A 23,096-nucleotide genomic window follows, 5' to 3' on the forward strand; every position below is an offset into this window, starting at 1 on the left:
AAAAAAGGGCGCGGGGTTTTAAACGATAAACATGGATAACGTTTAAAAATATAATGTACTATATTTCGTTTAAAAATAATGTTTTATAAAGTTATAAATCATGTGCATGAAATTGGCAATTGTGAAAACGTTAATCTTCCGTTTAAAAAGTGAAACGTATAATAACGTTTAAAAAAAATAGTAAGTAACCCTCCCTGTACCTACCCCTAACCCCTAGACCCCCGTGTTGGTGCCTAAACCTAAGACCCCCCCTGTTGGTGCCTAAGTAACCCTCCCTGTACCTACCCCTAACCCCTAGACCCCCCTGTTAGTGCCTAAACCTAAGACCCCCCTGTTGGTGCCTAAACCTAAGACCCCCCTGTTGGTGCCTAAACCTAAGACCCCCCTGTTGGTGCCTAAACCTAAGACCCCCCTGGTGGTGCCTAAACCTAAGACCCCCTGTTGGTGCCTAAACCTAAGACCCCCCTGTTGGTGCCTAAACCTAAGACCCCCCTGTTGGTGCCTAAACCTAAGACCCCCCTGTTGGTGCCTAAACCTAAGACCCCCCTGGTGGTGCCTAAACCTAAGACCCCCCTGGTGGTGCCTAAACCTAAGACCCCCCTGTTGGTGCCTAACCCTAAGACCCCCCTGGTGGTGCCTAAACCTAAGACCCCTCTGTGATAAGCATTAATAACGTGTGAAAAAAATATTGTACTGTTTTTCGTTTAAAAATAATGTTTAAAAAATGATAAATCATAAAATAATGTGTAATCATGAGAAGCAGTTATAAAACATTAAAAGTCTCCGGGCGCCGCTTATAAAACGTTATTTTTCTCCGGCGCCCTTTTTTCCTGTCGGGCGCCCATTAAACGATATTTATTATGGGAGTGAATGGCGGCGCCCGATTTGTCCACCTGCCTCATGCGCCCAAATTTACTGTTACCATAGGCTACACACCAGCTATATTGGATGTATAGCTTTGCTTTCAGAGGCATAAAGAGATGATTTGCATAGTCAGGAGTGATGATGCATCATGGGAAACCACTGTTGCTCTCTTAAAGCTAAATTATAGTAAATACCTTCTGTTTCTAGAAGGCAACATTAGATTTAGTCATGTTTATTAACAGAGGGCTTTTTGGTCTCGTTTAGATCTGTATACCTTCCTAGTGGTTCTGGGTCACTATGAGCTGCCTGGGACTCTGGGTATTCCTTAATATAATAGCCACCTGATTCTATTGTGTTGTTAAGAACAGTAAGGATTGAAGTGGGAAACCACTCAAATGAAAAAAACACAGAGACAACGGAAGCCCAGATGGTGCAGTATGTCACAGCGAGGAGGATGGAAAGAATATCAAACATGTGTAGATATACTGACAAAGGTGGATTGCACAAGGGGCAACCAACCACTAGAAGCAGGTGGAGATACACAAACCCGACTCCACTCGGGTATCACAGAAAACGGATTATTGGTGAAATAACACCTACACCCTAAACACCTAGGTTGGTGTCTGCCGGTGCAAGGAACTCCCCTCACAGGAGGCAGGAGGGGAGTGAGACACACAACAAGGGAAAGAGGCGCCCAGGTGATATAAAATGCTCTAATAACAAATAAAATGAAAGAAGGTTGAGGTGGATTACCTCAATAGACGACACGTTCACATAAAATGAACTATTTATTAGTGTAAGCACAGGCAACACGTTTCGTGGGGACTTTCCCACTTCCTCAGGCCTATTCAAGTGCCGCTAGGTACTGGAAGCTGTATGAGACGCGCCCCACATACAGCTTCGAGGAACCTAGCGGCACTTGAATTGGCCTGAGGAAGTGGGCAAGTCCCCATGAAATGCGTTGCCTGTGTTTACACTAATAGTTCATTTTATGTGAATGTGTCGTCTATTGAGGTAAGCCACCTCAACCTTCTTTCATTTTATTTGTTATTAGAGCATTTTATATCACCTGGGCGCCTCATTCCCCTTGTTCTGTTAAGAACAGTGAACACATTGCTCTGTGAGTACTATTTAAAGTACACATGATCAGGATAGAAAGTTTTCGGCCAAGGTGGACATTCGGGCAGCTTCTGGCGTGTGTACAGTAGAGGATGCCCTCCACCCCAATGTTTTAGCAAGAGATCTGGGCTAGGGTCACATCTGTACAGAACTCCGCCTCAAACAGTAGCTCGCGGGATCAAGTCCCGATCCCTGTGGATGACAGCAATTGTACGTGTGTATGCACCATTTAAGCCTGGCAGACACATCCAATTTTGACCAATTTTACGACCTGCATGTAGCATGACGGCTAACAGTTAACAGTTTTTGAAAACTATGAACCGATTCTGTAAGTAAGCTCCTACACTACATGGAAGTGGTAACATTGTTGAAATCAAAATATAATGTGTGTACCAGAATTTACTCTGGTAGAGGGTAAGAAGCTTTGACAAACTGCCATTTGGCCTCTGCAACTTAAGTGACAAGCCAGAAAAACTATAGCTACTGCATCCTTATTGTGCTATCTGCACCCAATCTCTTAGCAGATATACCCACAGTCTATACTTACCGATCCCTTGTGATCAAGAGTTGGACAGCCAAGAATAATGTCTGTAAAAAACCAAGATATACATAAATGTAATCCCAAGAATTACTCTAGAGTCTAAGGAGGGCATTTATCAAGAGTGTCTGAGACAAAATATTAGTAGAATTTTAGAAATCCGTGCAGAATTGTCTCAGACAGCCTAAGAAATCATTAGATAGTGCAGATTCCTTCTAAAACTGCTGTAAAATAGGAGGAGCTAGGAAGGTCTATCAGGCAGTGCAGTGTGTGAGGGGAATTGCTGTTGCTGAGGTAGCCAGCACACCTGCTTTATTGATAGCAGCAGGCTCTGAGGAGGAATTCAGCAGTGGAGAAGCCCTTCACAAATCATGCCTAGCCTGCACTCTGCAATCATGTCTAGCCTGCAGTTCTACATCTGTAGAACTGATATCAAGCACTTCTTAATCTGCGCCAGTTTAGGGATGGATTTGCACTTTTCTTAACAGTAGTGCAGCTCTAGATATTCATGCTAAACTGCCACTATTACTAGGATTTAAGAAGGTTCTTATCATGCAGAACTGTTCTCCCTGCTCTTTAGAACAGATTAAGAAGAAAAAACTGTCGGTAATGCGTTGATAAATCTCCCCCTAATGCATTAAAGCCCACCTCCCGATCTGTAAAGAGCAATATACTGCAAATATAGAGGCTTAGGGAGAGGCTCTGGTGAAAGGCTCTGGTGAGAGGCTCGTAACATCATCAGGAGGGCTTTACTGATTCTTATAAAGGTGCACAAGACTCTTGGGTCCCGTACAAATTTACTAGGCTAGAGAGAGAAAAATTAGGTGACAGAACAACTGAATAACCATGCCTGTTATGTCATCTTCCCCAAAAAAGGGTGTGCATGAAAGAGGGTGTGAGGACATCTGGGTGCCCAATTTCGGCTTGTGAAATATAGGTAAAATTTATGGATATCCTGCGTTTTAAAAAAATGTAAATTATCATAATAAAATATTGGTAAATACTACAACTTAACCTAACGCTGCACTCACACAGAACCCTCTCTTACTGATCCCCAACCTTATCTGCCCCCCGTGCTTGATGATTGAAAACATACTCCACAACCTTAAACGCCCCCCCCCCCCCCCCCACATCTAACCCTTAAAAATAACCACTCCATGCCTAACCTTAACCGACCCCGGACACTAGTACTACGATAAGGTTGGGGCGCAGCCATAGGCTTTATTATAAATTGCAGGTATGGCGTGAAAATTGCGTGCCCAAGACCCCGATACATAATGCACATCCAAATTTCACACTATAGCCGCATTGTATAATGGCGGCACCCAAGTTTCTTACGATAACAGGCGTCCAAATTTCCCCCTTCAAAAGAGCAAGCTAAAAATCCAACTTCAAATTCAACTGCAGGCCCACACCCACCCGATGTACACATTATCACGCCTGTATATTAGATTAGACTCTTAAGGTTCAACTTGACTGAGGAAGGAGCAGCCAGGGCTTGACTTCCATATCATGAACTTAAAGGGAAGCTAAACTGAGAGTGATATGGATGTTTCCTTTTAAACAATACCAGTTGCCTGGCAGTCCTGCTGATCTCTTTGGCTGCAGTAGTGGCTGAATCACACACCTGAAACAAGCATGCAGCTAATCCAGCCTGACTTCAGTCAGAGCACCTGATCTGTATGCCTGTTCAGGGGCTGTGGCTGAAAGAATTAGAGACACAGGATCAGCAGGAGAGCCAGGTAACTGGTATTATTTTAAAAGGAAAAATCCATATCCTTCTCAGTTTAGGTTCCCTTCAAGGCTACTTTACAGACCCAATAAAGCACAGGAAATAATGGTGCAGTTGTGGTAAAGCAGCACAGCATGCAGTCTGTAGCGCAGTGATGCACTACAAGTTAACATAACACATTAAAACAAGATAGAAAATTAATCATGGGAACTACAAAATGTCAGGTGTTTTTAGTAGGGGGTGTTGATTGAGGCAGGGTTTCATCTGGAATGAAAGTTGAATAACTCTATAACATCAGTACTTCACAATTTTATGCATTCCCACCTGGATTACGATCGTTTGAAAATTCACCATAAGCTACTGCAAAACCTAACAAAGTAAAAAAACAAAAAAGAGAATTATTGCTATAGAAAACATAATGAACATCACTCTAAATGATAATATTCATGTGCTCTTTCTAGAGAGGTTGCACGTAGGTAATAGCTCGATAGCTGGAGTGAATACAGTTCTAGAATCATCTACTGGACACTGGAAGAACTTCAGTAAAGAGGTCCATATTTTGGCAAATGAAGACTGTTTTCATTGTTCTCTTGTGTTATGCGCACCTTAACCACTTCACCCCAAAGTGGTTTTTACCCTAACGGACAAGAGCGGTTTTTACCGTAACGGACAAGAGCGTTTTTTACCTTTCAGGTCTCCTCCCTTTCATTTGCCAATAGCTTAATCACTACTAATCACAATGAAATGATCTATATCTTGTTTTCTTTCACCACCAATTGGGCTTTTTGGGGTTGATATTTGTTTTTAGTAATTACTTTATTTTCTATGCATTTTAAAGGGAAAAACAAGGGAAAAATGAAAAAATACACCATTTCTCCAATTTCATCCCCTATAGTTTTAATATAAACACTGCTACTGTGCATAAAACCCACACATTGTATCTGCCTATTTGTACTGGTTATCACAAGATTTTAATTATGTCCCTAGTACAAAGTATGGTGACAATATAGTATTTGTAAATAAAGGTGTATTTTTTTTTTCACTATTTTCACGGGAATGCGCGCACGGGAGCGTGCACATGCGCACAGTAGCAGCAGCACTGTCTGACTTATAAAAACGTCCTGGAGCCATTAAGAGGCTCTAGCAGGACGTTTTTATAAGTCAGCTTGTCATTAAGTGGTTAAAGTGCCCCAAATGTGTACTTACCTAAGTAGTGGAAGCCTCTGGATAATCAAGAGGCTTCCTCATCTCCCTCCACCTCATCGTTCCAGCACTGGGGCTCCCCAGAAAGTCATCAACAAGGGCTTGTTGAGGGAGCTCGGCTGCACTGCTCAGACGCAGACAGCTCGCTCCTGCCCAGTAGCACGGAGCCAAACAAGCTTGGTTGCTTACACCGAGCCTGTGTCATGGCTCCTTGCTACTCCACCGATGGCCTGCGCAGTGCGGCTGCAAAATTCTGAGGGTCCCACTGCTGGATTGATGGACAGGAGGAGGACTTGGGACTCTTTGAAAACTAAATTTCTTTGTCCCTCTCTATCTCCCACCTTTGTCCCTCTTTCAGGACTGATCTACAGATTTATGTATATACACAGTGCTTCTGGAAAGTATTCACGGTGCATCAATGTTTACACATTTTGTTACAGCCTTATTCCAAAATGGATTAAAATGGGAGCTGAGCGTTCCTGCGCCTCCCTCCACCTGGATATATCGCTGCCTTATCCCTCTCCACTGTGCAATCTCTGAACCAGTGTAGTATACTTGCCAATGCCAACCTTTATCTGTCACGCCTGTCACATCATATGGTTGTACACCTATATAATTTAATGGTCTTGTTGTGTGCAGGGGTGAGCCTGGGGTGCCTGGCACCTGGGTGCAAGATTTTCTCTGGCGCCTATGGGAGTGGTTAAATTAGCCGCGCCCAACCACATAACCACACCCATGTCCTGCCTAATCACACCCACACCTACCTCTTTACGCATGCATGTGATACCCCATTCCTACCCCTCCTTCATGGGCTTGCTCCTGGCTGGCTTTGGCTTCCTGCGAGTCTGCTAGTCTCTGGACTGACTCAGGCTGAGAGGCTCTGCGAGTGCGACACAGTCACACACTGCGTATTTATGGCTGCCTGCGGCCACCCTACTCTCGCGTGCTGTCGTTGGCTCCTCCCCCCGCCAAGCCCAAGCGTGAGGTGGACTGCCTGTATCTTTCCCGTTGTGCCGCGCAGCCTGCCAGTGTTGCCAACCTTTCACGTTATTTTTACTGACAAATACCTAAAAATTTACTGACAAAAGATTATTTTTACTGACAAAATGTCCCCACTAAATGCACATAAAAGAGACAGCGTTTCACCAGTAAATGCACATAATGACAGACAGCTTTTCACCAGCAAATGCACATAATAAGAGACCGCTTTTCACCAGCAAATGCACATAATAAGAGACCGCTTTTCACCAGCAAATGCACATAATAAGAGACCGCTTTTCACCAGCAAATGCACATAATAAGAGACCGCTTTTCACCAGCAAATGCACATAATAAGAGACCGCTTTTCACCAGCAAATGCACATAATAAGAGACCGCTTTTCACCAGCAAATGCACATAATAAGAGACCGCTTTTCACCAGCAAATGCACATAATAAGAGACCGCTTTTCACCAGCAAATGCACATAATAAGACACCGCTTTTCACCAGCAAATGCACATAATAAGAGACCGCTTTTCACCAGCAAATGCACATAATAAGAGACCGCTTTTCACCAGCAAATGCACATAATAAGAGACCGCTTTTCACCAGCAAATGCACATAATAAGAGACCGCTTTTCACCAGCAAATGCACATAATAAGAGACCGCTTTTCACCAGCAAATGCACATAATAAGACACCGCTTTTCACCAGCAAATGCACATAATAAGAGACCGCTTTTCACCAGCAAATGCACATAATAAGAGACCGCTTTTCACCAGCAAATGCACATAATAAGAGACCGCTTTTCACCAGCAAATGCACATAATAAGAGACCGCTTTTCACCAGCAAATGCACATAATAAGAGACCGCTTTTCACCAGCAAATGCACATAATAAGAGACCGCTTTTCACCAGCAAATGCACATAATAAGAGACCGCTTTTCACCAGCAAATGCACATAATAAGAAAGCGATTTTCACCAGTAAATGCACATAATGAGACACAGCTTTTCACCAGTAAATGCACATAATAAGAGACAGCTTTTCACCAGCAAATGCACATAATAAGAGACCGCTTTTCACCAGCAAATGCACATAATAAGAGACAGCTTTTCACCAGCAAATGCACATAATAATAGACCGCTTTTCACGAGTAAATGCACATAATAAGAGACAGCTTTTCACCAGTAAATGCACATAATAAGAGACCGCTTTTCACCAGTAAATGCACCTAATAAGAGACCGCTTTTCACCAGTAAATGCACATAATAAGAAAGCGATTTTCACCAGTAAATGCACATAATAAGAGACCGCTTTTCACGAGTAAATGCACATAATAAGAGACCGCTTTTCACGAGTAAATGCACATAATGACAAACAGCCAGTGTTCCCAGTATATGTAGCCAGCCTGGACCCCCTTTAGGTAGTGAGTGACAGGGAACCCTTTAGGTAGTGAGTGACAGGGACCCCCTTTAGGTAGTGAGTGACAGGGACCCCCTTTAGGTAGTGAGTGACAGGGACCCCCTTTAGGTAGTGAGTGACAGGGACCCCCTTTAGGTAGTGAGTGTTAGGGAGCCCTTTAGGCAGTGAGTAACAGGGACCACTTTAGGTAGTGAGTGACAGGGAGCCCTTTAGGTAGTGAGTGACAGGGACCCCTTTAGGTAGTGAGTGACAGGGACCCCTTTAGGTAGTGAGTGACAGGGAGCCCTTTAGGTAGTGAGTGACAGGGGCCCCTTTAGGTAGTGACAGGGAGCCATTTAGGCAGTGAAAGAAGGGACCCCCCCCCTCTAGCCGCCGCTCCCCCCTCACCTTGCAGTGTCAGACCTCAGGATCAGCGGGCGACCCGACCAGTAAGAGTGGGCGCCTGACGCGCTAGAGGGGGGGGAGGGAGCGGCGGCTAGAGGGGGGGAGTGGCGGCCAGAGGGGGTGAGCGGCGGCCGAACGGCACCTGGGTGCAATGCACCCGCAGCACCCGCCCAGGCACGGCCATGGTTGTGAGCATATACTCTCTGCAACCCTGTGATCATACTTTGGTTTCACAACTTCCCTTTTTGAGCACTAGCACTTATATAACTGTCAGGCACTTGTCACTTTATTTCAACAACAAATAACATTTGTAAAGCGCTTTTCTCACGTAGGACTCAAAGCGCATAAGCATGGCTCCGACCAATAATTGGATGATTGATAAGTCGTGGAACAGAAGAAGAGTTCTATAAGTCTGGAAATGCCAGGCTAAACAGGTGGCTTTTCAGTCTGGATTTGAATAACTCCAGGGATGGGGCTGTCTTTACTGGGTGTGGTAGGGAGTTACAAAGGGTAGGGGCAGCATGACAGAAAGCTCTGTCTCCAAAGGATTTGAGGTGCACTCTGGGAGTGACCAAGTTTATAGAACTTGCTGATCTGAGGTTGTGAGAGGTGTGGGGCAGCTTCAGCAAGTCCTTCATGTATCTAGGGACCAGATTGTGCACTGTTTTGAATGTCAGCAGTCCAATCTTGAAGAGTATTCTCCATTCTACTGGTAGCCAGTGCAGTGACCCGGGTCGTCACTTTATACTTGGGGCTCATTATTTGAACCCCAAGTTAAGGCGTACGTTAAAAAGGGGCGCTGGGAAAAAAGGGCGCCGGGTTTTTAACGATAAGCATGGATAACGTTTAAAAATGTATTGTACTGTATTTCGTTTAAAATTAATGTTTTATAAAGTTATAAATCATTAAATAATGTGCATTAAATCGGCAATTGTAAAAACGTTAATCTTTCGTTTAAATAGTGAAACGTATAATAACGTTTAAAAAAAAAATTACTAAGTAACCCTCCCTGTACCTACCCCTAACCCCTAGACCCCCCTGTTGATGCCTAAACCTAAGACCCCCCCTGTTGGTGCCTAAGTAACCCTCCCTGTACCTACCCCTAACCCCTAGACCCCCCTGTTAGTGCCTAAACCTAAGACCCCCCTGTTGGTGCCTAAACCTAAGACCCCCCTGTTAGTGCCTAAACCTAAGACCCCCCTGTTGGTGCCTAAACCTAAGACCCCCCTGTTGGTGCCTAAACCTAAGACCCCCTGTTGGTGCCTAAACCTAAGACCCCCCTGTTGGTGGCTAAACCTAAGACCCCCCTTTTGGTGCCTAAACCTAAGACCCCCTGTTGGTGCCTAAACCTAAGACCCCCCTGTTGGTGCCTAAACCTAAGACCCCCCTGTTGGTGCCTAAACCTAAGACCCCCCTGTTGGTTTTTTCGTTTAAAAATAATGTAAAAAAAAAATGTACTGTTTTTCGTTTAAAAATAATGTTTGAAAAAAATATTGTACTGTTTTTCGTTTAAAAATAATATTTAAAAATGTATAAATCATTAAATAATGTGTAATCATGAGAAGCAGTAATAAAACATTAAGTCTCCGGGCGCCGCTTTTAAAACGTTATTTTTCTCCGGCGCCCTTTTTTCCTATCGGGCGCCCATTAAACGATATTTATTATAGGAGTGAATGGCGGCGCCCGATTTGTCCACTAGCCTCAGGCGCCCGAATTTACTGTTACCCAAGTTAAGTGTGTTAGCAGCGCAGATTACTAGTTATCATTGAAGGTGAGGTGCTTTGTTATTTGTTTGACATTATCATGTATCTAAACAGCCCCCAACGAGTTCTGGTTCACCATGAGCTTGCTGGTTAGTCTGTATCTAAACAGGTTTTCTCTGCTGGTTCTTAATTGATTTTATTTGTTTTTCTGGGGTTCAATAAAATGTATTATTTGTACATTCTATATGGTTGTGCAGTAATTATGTACAGTTTGCTTCTTTTTCTTGCTGGTTCTATGATTTGATTATCCTGTACTCTGCACACCTCCTACACCACGGAGTGCAGATGTCTTCTCAAATGCATAGATTAGGGGTTTCTGACATTATTGTCAGATTTAACAAGATTAGCTGCGTGCTTGTTTCTGATGTTATTCAGACACTACTGCAGCCAAATAGAACAGCAGGGCTGCCAGACACTTCAGTTGTCCTTTACAGCGTTCCTAAAACAACACTATGGTCCCCAGTTTAATTTACCAGGGGCTTCTTCCAGCCTCCTCTAGTCGTTGTCCAACTTCAATATGTGACCGACTGAGCCAGTCATGGGCGACTGCGCATTGGCCGGCCCGAGCAGTGAATGCCTCGATCGCACACCTGCGGCCAGATGCATTCTGAGCATGAGCAGTTGCAATCTTTTCAGAGAGGGTAAACACAGAACACTCCTGGCCACAGGAGCGCCTTCGAGGCATATGCAGCATGTGGCTGGACCTGCAGATCTTGGAGGGGCACAGCAGCTGAAGGGAGAAGAGCAGAAGGACAGTGAGTGACCAGGAAGACTACAGGGGACTGGAAGTAGCCCCAGGTAAGTTAAACTGGGGACCTTAGCGCTTTAGGTTCCATTTAAAAAAACACTGAAGCCAGTTTAAAAATGTATTTTTACCTTTTATATACGTGAGGCATGTTTGCCCCTGTTCAAAAACGCCGCTATCCCGCAGCAGAATGAGGGGTCTTTACCCCCCAAATCCCCTGTGCAAAATCCACACATTACTTGGTCGTGGATTTTGCTGCCCCGGGAGGCAGAGCTTTCAGCTGCAGCTCTGCCTCTACTGGAGTCAATCTGCCTGCGGATCTCCGCCTCTCCCCGACCCTCTCTGTGAAGGAAGACTGAGAGGGGCGGGGAGAGGCGGAGATACGCGCTGATAGACGCGTGTAGAGGCAGAGCTACAGCCAAAAGCTCTGCCTCTCACGGAAGCGCTCCCCGCAGTGTGCCCCAGGGATAGCTGCGTTTTAGCAGGGGCAAACATGGCTCACATAAATAAAAGGTAAAAAGCCATTTTTAAACTGGCTTCAGTGTCTCTTTAAGTAACAGCTGACATGATGAGATAGACGTGTGTATGTACAGTGGCATGCATACATATAAATATGCTGTTCCTTTCCTTCTTTCTCAGTCATTTAGTACAGATTAAACTTAATTCACATATTTCAAAAAATCAAATCATAAAAAAATATAAGTACGTTCATAATTACTGTAGTAAAACATTAGTAAATATTACTAACATTTAACTACAACTAAACCTAATCGTACTCTCACACAGAACCCTTCCTTTACCTATCCCTAACTCCTAGACCCCCCCCTGGTTGTGCCTAACCCTAAATCTCCCCTAGTGGTGCCTAACCCTAAATCTCCCCTGGTGGTGCCTAACCCTAAGACCCCCCTTGTGGTGCCTAACCCTAAATCTCCCCTGGTGGTGCCTAACCCCAAGATCCCCCTGGTGGTGCCTAACCCTAAGACCCCCTGGTGGTGCCTAACCCTAAATCTCCCCTGGTGGTGCCTAACCCTAAGACCCCCCCCCCTGGTGGTGCCTAACCCTAAGACCCCCCTGGTGGTGCCTAACCCTAAGATCCCCCTGGTGGTGCTTAACCCTAAGACCCCCCTGGTGGTGCCTAACCCTAAGACCCCCCTGGTGGTGCCTAACCCTAAGACCCCCCTGGTGGTGCCTAACCCTAAGACCCCCCTGGTGGTGCCTAACCCTAAGATCCCCCTGGTGGTGCCTAACCCTAAGACCCCCCTGGTGGTGCCTAAACCTAAGACCCCCCCTTGTGGTGCCTAACCCTAAGATCCCCCTGGTGGTGCCTAACCCTAAATCCTCCTCTTAGTGATCGCTTTATTGTGTGAATAATAATGTTTTACAACTAGAGACTGTAAAAAATATATTACAATGTACTTACTGATCGCTTGATTATATAGATAATAATAAGAGTAAGTGATAACATTTTGAATAACGTTTTAGTTAAATACGATAGATGTTTAGTATGTTTGTAACCATTATTCGTCAGATTTAGCTATTGCTCGGTTTATCAGATGGATAATAGTGTTTTATAAGTATTAAGTGTGAAAAATGATATATTATGATTTTGTTGTTGCGCAGTTTATTTGGTGGATAATAATGTTTTACAGAGTGTTAATAAAAAAAAGTATATTACGATTTATTTGTTGACGGCTTTATATGTTGAAAATAATGATGTATGAAAAGTGATTATTTAAATATTACATTACTATTTAACTTAAAACTATAAATAAGTATTATTTTATGTGTCGAAGTTGGGAAACATAAATTATCACGGTCGCCCTTTTTTCCTGTTGGGCGCCGATTAAACGATATTTATTATGGGAGTCAATGGCGGCGCCCTTTTTGTCCACCTGCCTCATGCGCCCAAATTTCCTGCTTCCTATACCTGGATATAGCATGCTTAGATTCAAATATCGGCAACCTCATTACACATTATCGCTGACAGAACACAGTTGGTTTAACTGTAACTTTTATCCCGCACTCTTTCTAGTGTATATATTTCATACCTTTAGTGGCGTTAAAATTGATCCGGTCATTTAACCTTTTCAGATCACCAAAATTCTGTATTGTTTTCCCAGACTCTTCTGGAATGTCAGAGAGAGGAATTTCAAAATAGAGGCCTGGAGAAGAAAAAAAATAATTCAGGTAGCAGTAACATGAGAGAAGAAAACTGTAGAAGACAAAATCTATTTATTGGAAAGTGAACCACCTGATTTGTAGCATAAGATTTAGGGATGTAGAAGTTACAACTGCGCTGGGGCCCCTGGATCAGAGGATATATGGGGAAGAGTTCTCCAGTAACAGAGGCAGCGATTCTAAAGGGTTCCTTCCTACCAGGGGCGTAGCTAGAAATGACTGGGCCCCATAGCAAAAAAAAATTATGCCCTCCAACCCCATGGACCTCGGACCTCACACCCAAACATCATGCAACCAGATTGTTCGCAGATTTCCCTACAATGTGCAACCAGATTGTCGGCAGATTTCCCTACAATATGCAACCAGATTGTTGGCAGATTTCCCTACAATATGCAGCCAGATTGTCGGCAGATTTCCCAACAAAATGCAACGAGATTGTCGGCAGATTTCCACACAATATGCAACCAAATTGTCGGCAGATTTCCACACAATATGCAACCAGATTGTCGGCAGATTTCCACACAATATGCAACCAGATTGTCGGCAGATTTCCCTACAATATGCAACCAGATTGTCGGAAGATTTCCCAACAAAATGCAACCAGATTGTTGGCAGATTTCCACACAATATGCAACCAGATTGTCGGTAGATTTCCACACAATATGCAACCAGATTGTCGGCAGATTTCCCCATAATATGCAACCAGATTGTCGGCAGATTTCCCCACAAAATGCAACCAGATTGTCGGCAGATTTTCACACAAAATGCAACCAGATTGTTGGCAGATTTCCCCACAAATTGCAATCAGATTGTCGCCAAATTTCCCCACAAAATGCAATCAGATTGTCGCCTGATTTCACCACAAAATGCAGTATATGTAGTTAGGTCTATAGTGGGCTAACATTAATTACCTGGAGGGAGGGTGGTTGGGCAGGCTGGCACACTATTTGCGGTGCAGGCACTGCACTGGGTAGGCAGTAAGGTAGCTGGGTGGGAGGGTAGGCAGATAGGTAGACGGGTGGGAGGGTAGGCAAATAGGTAGACGGGTGGGCAGTTAGGTAGCCGGGTGGGAAGTTAGGTAGAAGGGTGCGCAGTTAGGTAGCCGGGTGGGAAGTTAGGTAGTCGGGTGGCAGGGTGGGCAGTTAGGTAGCCGGGTGGGCAGTTAGGTAGCTGGGTGGCAGGGTAGGCAGATAGGTAGCTGGGTGGGCAGTTAGGTAGCTGGGTGGCAGGGTAGGCAGATAGGTAACAGGGTAGGCAGATAGGTAGCTGGGTGGCAGGGTAGGCAGTTAGGTAGCTGGGTGGGCAGTTAGGTAGCCGGGTGGGCAGTTAGGTAGCTGGGTGGCAGGGTAGGCAGATAGGTAGCCGGGTGGGCAGTTAGGTAGCCGGGTGGGCAGTTAGGTAGCTGGGTGGGAGGGTGGGCAGTTAGGTAGCCTCATTTAGGTGGCAGGGTGGGCAGTTAGGTAGCCAGGTGGGCAGTTAGGTAGCCGGGTGGGCAGTTAAGTAGCCGGGTGGGAGGGTGGGCAGTTAGGTAGCCTCAGTTAGGTGGCAGGGTGGGCAGTTAGGTAGCCGGGTGGGAGGGTGGGCAGTTAGGTAGCCTCAGTTAGGTGGCAGGGTGGGCAGTTAGGTAGCCGGATGGGAGGGTGGGCAGTTAGGTAGCCTCAGTTAGGTGGCAGGGTGGGCAGTTAGGTAGCCTACAGTTAGGTAGCCTCAGTTAGGTGGCAGGGTGGGCAGTTAGGTAGCCGGGTGGGCAGTTAGGTAGCCGGGTGGCAGGGTGGGCAGTTAGGTAGCCGGGTGGGAGGGGAGGTAGCTGAGTAGTTAGTGGGGTAGCTTAGGGGCCCGACCCTTAACCCCCTGCCTCACCTGGGGTCCCCCCTCCTTCCATCAGCGGCGAGAGATGGCCCCACGGCAGCCCTACATCACAGGGGGCCCGCAGCTACCTGTCCTGAGAGGACTTTTTTGTTGTTGTTTATTTTCGCCGGCTGGCCGGCCGGGGCCCCCCTCCCTCACCTCGGCGCCCCCCACCCCCCGCCTCACCTTGGGTCCCCCCTCAGCAGCGAGAAAGCGGCATATACAGGAAGCTCCGGCGGGGTAATCAGCCGCTAGAGGTTCAGCTGCCTCCTGGACTACGGTGTCCCCACTGTATTGCTGCTCGCAATAAACCAGGAAGCGGTGCGAGCAGCAATACAGAGGAGACACCGTAGCCCGGAGGCAGCTGAACCTCTAGCGGCTGTTTACCCCGCCGGGGCTTTCTGTATATGCCGCTCTCTCGCCGCTGAGGGGGGACCCGAGGTGAGGCGAGGGGGGACCCAAGGTGAGGCGGGGGAGGGGGGACCCGAGATGAGGCGGGAGGGGGAGGGGCGCCGAGGTGAGGGAGGGGGGCCCAGGCCGGCCAGCCGGCGAAAATAAAAATAAACAAAAAAAAAAAGTCCTCTCAGGACAGGTAGCTGCGGGCCCCCTGTGACGTAGGGCTGCCGTGGGGCCCCATAGCAACGCTATGGCGGCTATCACCATTGCTACGCCACTGCTTCCTACCATCTCACAGCAGCCTCTCCCAGCCACTCCCAGCCACTCCCAGCCGTGTTGACAATTGGCAGCAAAACCAATAATTACTCTTACCGGTAATTGGATTTCCACAGAGCCTCCACGACAGGTCCACCAGGAGATTACCCCGCCCATCCCTGGGACAGGAAGAACAGATCTATTTAAATACCACCTCCTACTTCCTACCTCCAATGTCTAGAATATCACCTTGTATCAGTAGAAGACTTACCGTTTGTCTTATGGGTGGGTTGCCTCCACCTATCGTGGAGGCTACGTGGAAATCTAATTACCAGTAAGAGTAATTATTGGCTTCCACTTGCCTCCATGACAGGTCCACCAGGAGAAGATATACAATATTACCTCCCCTCAGGGCAAGGACGGAATGGCCAGGGGGGAAGGGGGGCAATCTCCCCCCAGGCCGCCTTTCATTCAGTGATTTAGGGCTGGTCTGGAGTCTGGTGTATTCAGGTTTGTGGTTATAAGGCAATTAGAGGGCAGGCAAGATGGTAAATATACACAGCATGATGCAGAGCTTGCCTGTTATAATGACTGCATGTGTGGATAAGGCGTTAAACAAGTTGAAACTTTTTTGACAGTCCCGAGACTCCAGTAGGGCTGCTTTCTGACTTGTGTGAGAGACTGGCAGGGACAGGAGTCCTATTACAGGCAAGTAGCCTTTGTGTGATGTGGGACTGTAATACAGATAAGCTCTCTGCTCCATCTCAGGCTATTCTCAGCCTCTCTGCACTCCTCCTCTCTCTGGGCTAGTGCACGACAAAATAACAATAGCAATTGCTAGCAATTTGCGAGTGCGATTTTGTGAAATGATTTTCAGAGCGATTTTTGAATGACTCGCTCCAAAAATTGCTAACGTGTTTGCGATTTTGAAAAAAATCACAACGCTGCTGTGAGAACACCGTCATAGGGTAACATTAGCCAAGCGCTTTTCAAATTTCTGACGATTTGAAAAACGCTCAGAAGACCTCTTGGTGTGCACCAGCCTCCTTCATTCACCTTTGTTTCCCTCTTCCCCTAGTGCTGGCTGTGTCTTCTTGTCATACAGGAAAGCTAAATAAAAGTGCAATTCTGGTGAGGCAAATTATTGTTATTATTATTTAGTATTTATATAGCGCCGCCATCTTCCGCAGCGCTGTACAGAACATATTGTCTTGTCACTTAACTATCTTTTTCCTTCTCTTTCAGCTTTTCTCTCCTCACTGTTTCTCCCCTTCTCTGCATAAGAGCACAGACACACTATAAGCGCTTTTCTGAGGGATTTTACTGTGATCATGATTTTACCATGATTTTAATGTAAGTCAATGGGAGCTCTTTTTAAAAATCTCTCAGAAAGCTCTGATGGCTAAAAGCTCATAAAAGTGCTTATAGTGTGTCTGAGCCCTTAGTATTTGTACGCTGCGGGTAAGTTGGGCGCTGGGAGCGCCGAATGACGGCTCTTCCTGCTGCCACTAAATTCCCTGGCAGTGTTAAATATTATTCCCCCTCCGATTTGTTGCAACTCAGAGGGAGGTGTAATTTGGGGTACGGCGATCACCTCAGCCCCGAATTACCCTTACACTCCCCGCGCAGTTATTATTGCTGCTATGGGGCTCTTGGTTTGGGTAACCGGTGCAGGGCTGTGGATTCGGAGTAGGAGTCACGGAGTAGGAGTCAGAGCAATTTTGGGTACCCGAAGTCGGAGATTTTATAAACTCAGGAGTCGGAGTCGGGAGTCAGATGATTTTTGTACAAAATCCACAGCCCTGGTAAGTATTAAACTAAGGAGTCGGAGTCGAGGTGTCGGAATCGGAGCCATTTTGGGTACCTGGAGTCGGAGTCGGTGGTTTCATAAACTGAGGAGTTGGAGTCGGAAGATTTTTGTACCGACTCCACAGTAGAGTTGGGCCGAACGGTTCGCCTGCGAACGGTTCCACGCTTTCTTCAGTGGTTCGCGTTCGCGTCCCGCAGGCGAACTTTTGCGGAAGTTCGGTTCGCCCCATAATGCACCATGAGGGTCAACTTTGACCCTCTACATCACAGTCAGCAGGCCCAGTGTAGCCAATTAGGCTACACTAGCCCCTGGAGCCACTCCCCCCCTTATAAAAGGCATGCAGCCGCGGCCATTACGGTCACTCGTGTGCCTGCATTAGTGAGAGTAGGACGAGCTGCTGCAGACTGTCTCTCATAGGGAAAGATTAGTTAGGCTTAGCTTGTTCCTGGCTGCATACCTGTTCTGTTCTGTGAACCCACCACTGCATACCTGTTCTGTGAACCCACCACTGCATACCTGTTCTGTGAACCCACCACTGCATACCTGTTCTGTGAACCCACCACTGCATACCTGTTCAGTGAACCCACCACTGCATACCTGTACTGTGAACCTGCCACTGCATACCTGTTCTGTGAACCCACCACTGCATACCTGTTCAGTGAACCCACCACTGCATACCTGTTCAGTGAACCCACCACTGCATACCTGTTCTGTGAACCCACCACTGCATACCTGTTCAGTGAACCCACCACTGCATACCTGTTCAGTGAACCCACCACTGCATACCTGTTCAGTGAACCCACCACTGCATACCTGTACTGTGAACCTGCCACTGCATACCTGTTCTGTGAACCCACCACTGCATACCTGTACTGTGAACCCACCACTGCATACCTGTTCTGTGAACCCACCACTGCATACCTGTTCTGTGAACCCACCACTGCATACCTGTTCTGTGAACCCACCACTGCATACCTGTTCTGTGAACCCACCACTGCATACCTGTTCTGTGAACCCGCCACTGCATACCTGTTCAGTGAACCCGCCACTGCATACCTGTTCAGTGAACCCACCACTGCATACCTGTTCTGTGAACCCACCACTGCATACCTGTTCTGTGAACCCACCACTGCATACCTGTTCTGTGAACCCACCACTGCATACCTGTTCTGTGAACCCACCACTGCATACCTGTTCTGTGAACCCGCCACTGCATACCTGTTCAGTGAACCTGCCACTGCATACCTGTTCTGTGAACCCACCACTGCATACCTGTTCTGTGAACCCACCACTGCATACCTGTTCTGTGAACCCACCACTGCATACCTGTTCAGTGAACCCACCACTGCATACCTGTTCAGTGAACCCACCACTGTATTCCTGTTCAGTGAACCCGCCACTGCCGTCACTACACAAACAGCTGTTTGCGGTGCGTTACACGGTGAGTTTGGTGTGTCAGTGTGAAGCAGTACCTTAATTACACTACCTGATTGATGTATACACATGCAAGATGTTTTAAAGCACTTTAGGCCTGTCATTTAGCATTCAATGTGATTTCTGCCCTTAAAACGCTGCTTTGCGTCAAATCCAGATTTTTCCCGGGGACTTTTGGCGTGTATCCCACTCCGCCATGCCCCCCTCCAGGTGTTAGACCCCTTGAAACATCTTTTCCATCACTTTTGTGGCCAGCATAATTTTTTTTTTTTCAAAGTTCGCATCCCCATTGAAGTCTATTGCGGTTCGCGAACTTTAACGCGAACCGAACCTTCCGCGGAAGTTCGCGAACCCGGTTCGCGAACCTAAAATCAGAGGTTCGGCCCAACTCTACTCCACAGTCCTGGCACCGTGCACCAAAACCACCTGCTTTGCCTTCTCTCTCCAATCTTGTTATTAGAAACCATCATCTAAAGCTGGCCATACATGCATCAATTGTTACAGACAGATTCTTTTGGAATTCTAATCCTAGTAAGAAATCTATCTGATGATCTATCTGCTGCTAATCTGACGAGTGTATGGCCACCTACAGTGGTGAAGGGGAGGACATAAGTGGGGGGGGAAGGGGGGGAAGAATGAGCTTTGGGGAATTAAAGTGGCCATACATCAGTTGACTGGACATCCGATTGACCAACCGTTTTGATAGTATCGAATCGGATAAAAATTTTGGGTGGAAATTGGTTGAATGTATCAATCTGAGATGTTGGGAAATCTCAAGCCAATGTGATTGTCAGGTGCGATAATCACGGCATGCGATAACCACGAATGTTAGACACGACGTAAACCCCGACCGTTGTCCCTCAAAATGTATTATGTGCACTTGTTGCCTGTATTTCCGCATCGGCGCTCCACGTGACTACTGGCATATACGACGGGGGGTGCGTGTGTGACGTCATTTCGGCTGGGGCTGCCATGATAACAGGCCTCTGGTTTGTGTTTCCCCCCAGGCCAAAAGGTCCCAGTCCTCCCCTGCCTCAGGGCGGGACTATGGTAGACCATACCTTACGTTCAAACCCAAATCTTGATTGCTTGGTAGATCCAAACGGTAATGCTTTAGGAATGTATCATTAAGACCCATGTGGCAGCTTTGCAGATTTGAAGTACCGAGGAAGAATCTGCCCAGGAAGAGGAGACAGCCCTAGTGGAATGCGCTTTCACACTCAGGAGATGGCTTCCCTGCAACCCTCTGGACCTCCGGGCAGGTCCAGGAATTACATTTGTCCTATCCAAGGGACTGGAAGAACACTGGAGGTAGGAAGTAGGAGGGGGTATTTAAATTTGATCTGTTCTTTGTGTCCCAGGGATGGGCGGGAAATCTCCTGGTGGATCTGTCGTGGAGACAAGTGGAGGCGTACTCTTACCTGTCCGCCGCAGCGCTTCCTCGCTTGGCGCTCTTCCGTGTGTCTTCTCTCTATTGTGTGTGTCCCATAACAAACACTGCGCTAGAGGCCCGGTGGCATACACAATGGACCTCTAGTCTTTGTCACAGGTACCCCGGGAGAGAAGACAAAGGCAATAGCACTGCAGTGATCGGGAGAAGACACCGGAAAAGGCCTGCCGACAGATAGATGACAGGAGGCTTAGGCCCCGTTTACACTTAATCAGTTGCTCTCAGTTATTACTGAAAGGTCATCTGATTTTCAAAGTAAATGCCATGTTTTCCTATCGCGATTTAGTAAGAAACGAATCGCGGTAGTGGAAATTACCTACCTCTATTCTTATGTTATTTAGCAAACCGTAGCGATTTTAAAATCACTAGTGATTTGCGATTCAGCAATCGCTGTAGTGGGAAAGAGCCCTTAACGTGTTTTAACAGAAATCTTTTTCACAATGCACTGCTATGGAGAAGAAAAAAAAAACGCGTACCAACTGATTAAGTGTAAACGGGGCCTTAACTGCCAACTGCACATCTGCAATTCATACATCAAATGTTGCTACCACTGCGCTCCAGACTCAGTGCCAATTGAGCAATATCTTCCATCCCGTTTGATAGACCAACGATCGATCAGCCATCTTTGAGGCATTGATTCCTAGCCGATTTGAATCTGCTGCATATAGACACGAAAAATCGGCAAGTGTTTGGCCACCTTATGCGTGAGTTGGGTGTGTTACATTGCCGGCACTATAGTACTGGGGGGGAGGTAGTGTCTGAGAAACAATTGCTTGGGCCCACTAACAGCAAAGATAATTGTATCATTAATGACCACCTACTGTCTACCTCTCTCAACCTCCTCCCTGCCCCATACCTTTATCCAGATGACACTCACTGCCTGGGCAAAGGGAGCTAGCCAGGGCTTTTGGGGTGTTCCTATCCCACATTCACTGGCCTCATCTGCACGCCACTGGCATAGACTACAATCACACACTCGATTCGATAAAATTATAAGATCGTAATGTCAATCAGCCTGCAAAATCGAGTAATGTATAGCCACCTGTAACCAGTTCCAGATGATGCTAGTTGAAATCTATGCCCTGTTTGTGTCTGCTTAGACCTGCCAGGGCATAGATTTCAACTTCCCTGCCGTGTGCTCACATTGTTCCCGTTCCATCATGCTGAAATCGATTCACAATCTGTTTGCAGTAAAGGCAGCCATACGATCCGTCTCTGATCAGATTCGATCAGAGAGGGATCTATCTGTTGATCGATCGGATGGCAAATCAACCAGTGTATGGCTACCTTAAGTTTGTTCATCAGCCTCAATTTTCATGTAACAACTATCTGCTGTACTTCAGCCACCCGATTCTTCCCTTTTTGTACTTTTTTTGTATTTGTATTGTGTTTTTGAAAACACAATACAAATACAAAAAAAGTTCAAAAATGCTTAATAAAAATGTATTGTACAAAAAAAAAGGTAAATAAATCTTCTCATCCCAGAATACCCACCTTGAAAGTAATTTCCTCCAGGAGCTCCAACTAACAAATCACCATCCTGCAGAGGAAACAGACAGTGGATCATTATATGAATACACAAAACAGTAACCGGAGGTAAGTGGGTAACTAACACTCTCGCTATAAAACTCAGAACTAAGATTTTACACACACTATTTATATAAACTATAGGGCCTGGTGGTTCACTCATACCCAATACTAGCATTAAGGACTTATAGACGTCTAAAGCTTGTCAATATGCATAATGCATTCACTTAATAAAAACTCTTCTACGCCGAAATTGCCTTGCTTGGCTGAACAAAAATACAAACTTGCTGTAACGTTGTGTATTGTGCTCATGTTCTTTTCTTCTGATCCATTTTGTAGATGTGCGAGTTACATTGCAAGCCCAGGTGGTAAGGCACAATGCTCAGCTGAGAATAGGGATTTGTTTTTGTTTTTATCTTTTTTTCCAACTCTGCTTGAATACAGACATGGCAAAAATCTTATGGACTTCCTTGGAACCCTTTTGGGATCTGTTATGCCCAATACACTTATGAGATTTTCTGGCAGATTTACTGCCAGATCAATTATTTCCAACATGTCCAATTTGATTTCAGATGGATTTTCAGATTCTTTTTTGGTTTACCACTACGCCACGTGGGCCTGTATTGAGCCTGCGTGAGCGTCACTGTCAATCACCGCCACGTGGGCCGGAGCGCCCCCCCCCCACACACACACACAATTCCAAGTGTAGACAGCCAGCTGTACCCCTGTGCCCACAGTATTTGCTGCCACCACCCCAAAGCAGCCGGCAGCCACATGTTCCCCCACAATTTATAGCCCTCAGGCCCTTCTCATACTACAAAGAGGAGAAGGAATTAGGGCTTAACTGGGACCTTTCTAGCCTTCCTTCCTCATTTACCCTCCACTCCAGCACCCTCATCCATTGAATACTTTTGTTGGTTGTATAAAAAAATATTTGGAACACACCACCATGGCCAAAAACACAGTGATCACATTTTCCCCATTCTGGGGTCTAATGTGAGCAATGGAGATGGCCAAACAAATGCAAATCACTCTGAGCTAAAGCAAATTTGATTTTTTATGCAGCTTAAACATGGATCAATTAAATGCAGTCAATGTGGCATTTGATTGTGCCATTTTAAAGATGCATAATATTCCCATAAAATTTGCATCAACTTGGAATTATTTGCATTTGATTGACAATCTCTGGTGAGCAACAACTAAAGGTGCTGACACACGCCTGATTCCTTCAAGTGACGGGTCGTCAGACGCGCCCGCGGGGCGGCCGTTCTGACGACAGTATCCTCGTGTGTACAGTCTGTCGGATAGGCTGATAAGGTTGGTTTTGACTGATGCGCTCGGCTTTTGTATGATTTTATGTGTTGCATTGCTGCACCATGATTGGCTGCTCCGATAACCGCATAAATAAGAAGTTTACAGTTGCTCCCAAGCACTTGGCGAGTGCATA

General features: G+C 46.2%; 1 protein-coding gene across 1 annotated transcript in view; it reads right to left on the reverse strand.

Annotated features, from left to right (window-relative positions):
• The window catches only part of LOC137542331 (integrin alpha-IIb-like), a 157,037-nt gene that overhangs the window by 99,747 nt on the left and 34,194 nt on the right, over positions 1-23,096 (reverse strand). Inside the window, exons 7-10 of the mRNA XM_068264157.1 lie at positions 21,617-21,662; positions 12,800-12,913; positions 4,578-4,622; positions 2,531-2,571 (exon numbers count right to left, since the gene is read on the reverse strand). Of these exons, the coding sequence (XP_068120258.1) occupies positions 2,531-2,571; positions 4,578-4,622; positions 12,800-12,913; positions 21,617-21,662 (246 nt within the window). The remainder of the gene's footprint in view (positions 1-2,530; positions 2,572-4,577; positions 4,623-12,799; positions 12,914-21,616; positions 21,663-23,096) is intronic.

Source organism: Hyperolius riggenbachi, chromosome 12, assembly GCF_040937935.1.
Source record: "Hyperolius riggenbachi isolate aHypRig1 chromosome 12, aHypRig1.pri, whole genome shotgun sequence".
Lineage (NCBI taxonomy): Eukaryota > Metazoa > Chordata > Amphibia > Anura > Hyperoliidae > Hyperolius > Hyperolius riggenbachi.